Source organism: Calypte anna, chromosome 1 (genome assembly GCF_003957555.1).
Source record: "Calypte anna isolate BGI_N300 chromosome 1, bCalAnn1_v1.p, whole genome shotgun sequence".
Classification (NCBI taxonomy): Eukaryota; Metazoa; Chordata; class Aves; order Apodiformes; family Trochilidae; genus Calypte; species Calypte anna.
The window spans coordinates 171,814,300-171,820,299 of record NC_044244.1 but is presented as its reverse complement, the minus strand read 5'-3'; the positions used below and the strand labels follow the sequence as shown (position 1 = coordinate 171,820,299).

Genomic DNA, 6,000 nt, shown 5'->3' with positions numbered 1-6,000 from the left:
CTTTCCCCACAGAAGTGCTCCAGCCCTCAATCATTTTTGTAGCCTCTTCTGGGCTCTCTCCAACAGGTCAATGTCTTTTGTGTGCTGAGGACTCCACTTGTTCTCCCAGCAGCTGGCTCTCAGTGTGGTGTCAGATACATGATTCCTGTTGCCTTTCAGCTGGGAAAACACATTGAAATGTGCCAAATGCCTTTCCAGTGCACAGGATAGGTGCTTGGCTTGGTTCCTTCATCAAACTGGTGCTTGTGTAGACATCTACAGTTTTGCAATTCTGGCCTGAAACAGGTCACAGCTGCCTCTTATTTTATAATACAAATCTGTCTTGGACCATTTTGGATACAAAATGAGATAGCAAAAATATGATGTACTTTAAAAAAACCTGCCCTATGGAATCACAAGATTTTGTTGTGTGAAGATTTTAAAGCTGCCCAGAGCAAGACATAGAGAAAAAACCCAACACAACAATAGAACAGTCTAAGAAAATCTATTAATTTTTATTACTTTCAAGTGGTAATTGTCTCATTTTCTCACATATATGCTTAAATTCTAAACCAGCTATACAATTTACCCTAGAGATTTCTTTCCTGTTTAAAAAAAAAAAAAAAAAAAGTGAAGGAAAAATCTTGGGGAAGAAAAGCTCAAGAATGAAACCACTTTTCTAAACAGGCTGTACTGTTATTGCTTAATGAAGGTAATGAAATTCTTGGTTGGAGAAACGGAGGCTGGAAGTGTCCACCTGGCATTTCCTTTCTGGTTTTGCTCTTTCTGCAGATGACATGCCCCCTTGTGGGGAGACCTCTAGGCCTATGCCATTGGTGTCCCTTGACAGATCTGGGTGTCCAACAAAAGAAAGGGCTGTCACAAATCAGCTTCTTGTTTCTGAACTCCTCACTTCCAGTCCCTCCAGAGATGCGTGATGCTTGGAGTACCTCATACAGATTTCTTGTGTAGATTGTGTGGAGGATGGAGAAGAGCAACAAGCCCTAAGGCTCTTGAGGATATGGTATTGGATGGTTAACACAGTAAAAATAGCAAGGAACCAGCTCCTTCAGCCGTCTCAAAATTAGTTTTAGCACCTTCATGAAACAGAGGAAACCTGCCCTAAAGAAAGCACTGCATAAATGTTTGCTCATGACAAGGATAAGAGGACACAGTTCCCTGGATCTAAACCAGCATCCTACAAACAGAAAGCATCATCACTGTAGGGATCTCTGCACTGAATTCTTTATCAGCAGGCTCTTAACCCTTGTCTAAGTTATGGCAACACCAAAATAGTTCAGAAAATATTCTCAGGCTCTTAAAAGCCTTTTTCTCTTTTTTCATGATGTCAGTCTGGCCATTGCAAACACAATGCAGCTACCTACATGTTGTCCTTCCCCATACCTTGAATGAATTTCATTATTTATTAAAGTGGTTGCTTCAAAATACTTGCTTTGAAAATTTAAGTGATGTGGATCATAAACATCCACTTACAATTATTACCATAGCAGATCTTCAAATAATGTAACAACTCCACTGGAGTTATGAAAACTGAGACTATCAAACTGCACCCAGTGTGAACACAGGGTGAAGAATACCAAACAATATGATACCTCATGACCATTAAAGACAGGTGATAGTCTTCTTCCTCCCTTCAATATTGAAAGCATATTAATTCTTGCATATGAGATATAAAGCAAATTGTATGTGATTAGACAGATTATAGCTGTTGAAACAAATGATCTTTCAAGTACAACATGAAAACCAAGCACATTAAAGCACAAAGTCTGGTAGAGTGACAGGACGCTATTTCACTCTGTTACATAAAGAAAGGGCACCCAAAGTGCAAAACAGTGAGACAGGAAGGAAGATGGCAAGGAAAGAGAAGGGAGGAAGTCTGTGCTAACAATGCTTCTAACTGAGACACTAGAATAAGACATGACAAAATAAACACCATGTTTTCAAGATTCACATACCATACGTTAGTCTCTCCAGCAGCAGGTTCTGTCTGTCTCAAAGTACAAGAACCCCAAGACCCTCTCTGAGAAAACCATTCATCACTAAAGGGAGAAGGGGTTATTCTGCACTGGTTTTGTTCCTTATTCCTCAGTATACACCGAAGTCTCTTTTCTTATCACTACGGATACATCTGTCTGCTTTGTTACTCTAGATACAAACAAACTGAAATTGGAGTATGCAGTAACCTGTCTTTTGGATGCTGATCATCATGGCAGACTACAGGGATATTCTCTCCACTTTCACTCGTGTGGAATCTTCATCTGACTTCTCTTGAAATGGGACACTACAGAGAACATCAAATGAAACTTGAAACGAGCTTTCCAGCTTGAGACAATTAACATGCTTCTGACTTTGCAATTCCTATTTCATTTAAGTCCCACGTAAGAGGATTCAGCATTTGAAATACCTGAGAACTGTAAAGCATTGTAATGTTCATCACTGTTGCAGCTGACTAATAAAATAAAATATATTTTTTTAAAGTCAGTTGTTGGAAGGGTTCTGCCCTCTGCTCTCCTGTTCAACTGTTAAACAAAAATTGTACACCAAGTACATTAGCTTTGTGTCAGAAATAAATTGGGGTAGAATCTCAAGCCTTCCACAGAATCATCTCTGCAAAGATGGCCCATCTTTTCAGCCAGAAGAAGCCTAGAGAAAACAAAAGATGTGCTGTATTACTTCAGGGAAACATTGTACCAAAGGTATTATCAAGCACAACCATTACTTACCTTTCTTTGGCTAAGAGAACCGACATCCCCACTAACTTAGCAAACTCATCAGCTGTGAGAGAACCCTTTTCAGATACCTGCAAAAAGGAAACACACAAATAAACCAAATATAACCTTATAAGAACAGCAAAGTTCTCTCAGCTACTGAATCAGGTCTAGCCTTGTGAAGTGATAAATTGGTAGCAAATCCCTTGTGAAGACAACTTGTTTGTTTGCACTTTTAAATCAAAGTACAAATACTTATAAGTACCTCTCCTGTGATCAGGAAAATCTGACATGTATAAAGAAGGAACATAGAAAAGAGATAAATCTGTACAAAAACCTATATGGTATCCTTTCCTTTGGATTTTTAAAAAGACACCTTAGGACAAAATGAGAGGAAAAGTTAAAATAGCTCAGACAGCTCATGCTGTCATAATCAGTATTTACACAACTCAGCTATACTGATTCTGCAAACAGGGAAGCTTAAGTGAGGAAACAATAGATCTGTTCAGGAAAGGTCCTTGATTCAAAAGTTAATTATCTCAGATAGAAATGAAGAATTTGAGTCTGATGAGGTCTAAATATCCCCACTGCCTATAGAAAAATCCCCCAACCTTAGTATTCCACCCTGTATTACAGCATACTAGAGGGATCAGTAAAACTCACCATCACATTCAGATGACACAAAAGACAGGTTCTGTCATAAGAGTCAAAACTTTGGTCCCATTGTCTCAACCATGTTGCTTAATATATGCTAAAATAAACCCTTTTCACACAAGTGGGACAGGTGGACGCTTAAAATTCTATATATGACATCCAGATTTATCAATGGATTTAATTTCCCAGATAAACATAATTTTTTCTCATACAGATTAATAATTCCTCCATTTTTCCACTGCTTCAGATTCAAGAAAGCTTGTAAATCCAGATGTAGTTGCCATTTCCTGCTTCCCATAACTGGGTGGGGAGGGGTTTATTTTGTGTGATTTTCAGCAGCAGCATTTTTACAGATTAAGTTTGTCCTGCCTTGAGTTTTGGTGAAGCTAAGAGATCAAACCTGAGTAACAAAAGTCAGCTGTACAATCTAATAGGAGTATAAGTGATTAATTATTTTCCTTCCCAAACAACTACTCCCACCATCAAGGGTGACTTTGGCTTCCTCTGACTTCCATGCCATTTCCTGTCTTCCCCAGCCTTTCAAAACCACATCTCTCCTCTCTGAAACCCTGTGACTTCCTTTCCCTTCTAAGAAGCTTCATGTTACTGTATATTATATATTAAGTACAGGGCACTTTTGGCAACAAGTGTGATCTCATCTTCCCTTTCCCTTATGGGTGAGCCTTCTTTATTTAAAGCCTCTCCCTTACATTTTTTTTAATGAACTAAAAGTCTCATATTATGAAAATAAAAGAAAAAAGACACTACAGTAATAAATCCACCATTGCTTTTTGCAACTTTTTGACCTCGCTTGTTACCAAAAAAAAGGGGTTTTCTTTTCAAAGCAGCAGGCATTTTTGCCAAGGGCAACTAATTGATCAGAAACCAAAAATAATCATTAAAAATCTAGAAAGAAATAGGTATTTTTCTGTAAATATAAGAAAATAAATTGAAAGGATTAATGCATATTGAAAAATTATAGCATTTCAGTCTTGATCACTTAGGATGGGATCTTTTTGATGTCTATGTACATTTCTCTTATCTAAAAACCTTTTTGATGACAGAAAGCTATATGTTAACAATCATGCAAAAGGCACTGAAGAGTCCACCTCGTGTATCAAGTGAGAATGTGTCTAGCTCTACTTTTTCTTGGCCACCCAAATCAAAGTCCTCTTTGACTTTGATTGGATTTGCTGAATCAGCCTTTACTCAACTTCACGAAAAACAAAAAATTACACTCCAGTGAAAAAGACACAGGGAAGTGCATCAAAGAATGGAGCAGCAGGACTTCACAGAGTGCAGAGGTAGCGTGACCACAAAGGTTCACTACACTGAGAAGTTTGTATTTTTTTTCCATGATGAGGCTGGATTAATTCTATATGCACTGCTTTCCAGCTGAGTGCTCTTCACAGAAGCAAACTCAGTACAAGATGTTACACATACGATGTGCTATTTTAGGAAATAAACCTATAAACATATATCAACATTTAAGAAGTGCTTTCAGTGCCTTCAAGCACATTGTGTACACTGTCTAAAGTCCACTTCTGTTATACTAAGATCTTAATGCAGGCCATTAATTTCGTCCTAATCTGCAAAAGGTTTGGAGGAAGGCTAAAGGCTAACGAAGTTTGAGAAGATATGGAAAAGTAATTTATTCCATAAGAAGAAAGCAATGACTAAGATTATTGCATGCACAGCACTTTGAAGATGAAAAGTGCTAATAAAGTATTACTGTCAGAAGATTTGGAAGTGGAGTATTTTGTATTTCAAAACCTAAAAATGAGATCCTTCACCTTGGATTTTTATACCCAATGCTTTTAAATTTCCCCAGCATGATCAGAACAGTGAAGGAAAGGAAGTGCACTTACTGTCTCTAAAGCAGAAGCTACCATTTCCTCTTCGTTATGAGACTGGAGTTCAATCACCATCACACCACTGTCAAATACCCGAAGCCTAAAATCAAAAGAGAAAGTCAAAGTAACTAAAAACCCTGTGCACATCACCCATGGCCACATTTCTAATATACCCACACCCACATTATGAAAAGAAAAAAAAATCAAACAAAAAAAGTCTATAAAATAAGCATTAAAAGGATCATCTAGAGACAGAGCATGTCTGGGCATAGTTAAACACTTTTCCCAGTCTGAAAAAAAATGTGTTGGAAGTGAAAAGAATATTGTCTTCCTAGCAAAGTGAATCACTGGTTTTCATCTGTATTATAATGTAGAGTAGGTATACTGGTGCATACAGCAGCACCATTTAAGCAAAGGATGACTTTGTATCTACTGTAAGTAAAATGCTAAGTCATCCAAGCACCAAGCTCTGACTTGCTTTACAAATGTAGCTGTAAAGTTCTTACCTTAGTGGTAATTTCAGTGACTCCAGCATCTTACAAGCATTTACCAAATCTTCTGGTGAAAGCAGCTATTAAAATAATAAAACATTTATTCACAACTTGAATTTCAAGTATACAGCACAACACCAAAAGAGGCAGTTTTAATAACTATGGCTATAAAATACACCAGGCCACACAAGACTTAATTTTCTTCCTTTCTATTGTCCAGTCTATTTTCTTGGCATCCATGGTCCTTTCTGTTCCCTTCCTATGTGTTCTATAATAATTCTTCTTGCCTTGTTT

General features: G+C 37.6%; 1 protein-coding gene across 1 annotated transcript in view; it reads right to left on the bottom strand.

Annotated features, from left to right (window-relative positions):
* Positions 1–473: 473 nt before the first annotated feature.
* VPS36 (vacuolar protein sorting 36 homolog) overlaps positions 474–6,000 on the bottom strand; it is an 18,377-nt gene continuing 12,850 nt past the window's right edge. The window contains exons 11-14 of the mRNA XM_008501633.2: positions 5,722–5,786; positions 5,231–5,315; positions 2,724–2,800; positions 474–2,643 (exon numbers count right to left, since the gene is read on the bottom strand). Coding sequence (XP_008499855.1) covers positions 2,550–2,643; positions 2,724–2,800; positions 5,231–5,315; positions 5,722–5,786 — 321 coding nt within the window. The 3' untranslated portion in view covers positions 474–2,549. The remainder of the gene's footprint in view (positions 2,644–2,723; positions 2,801–5,230; positions 5,316–5,721; positions 5,787–6,000) is intronic.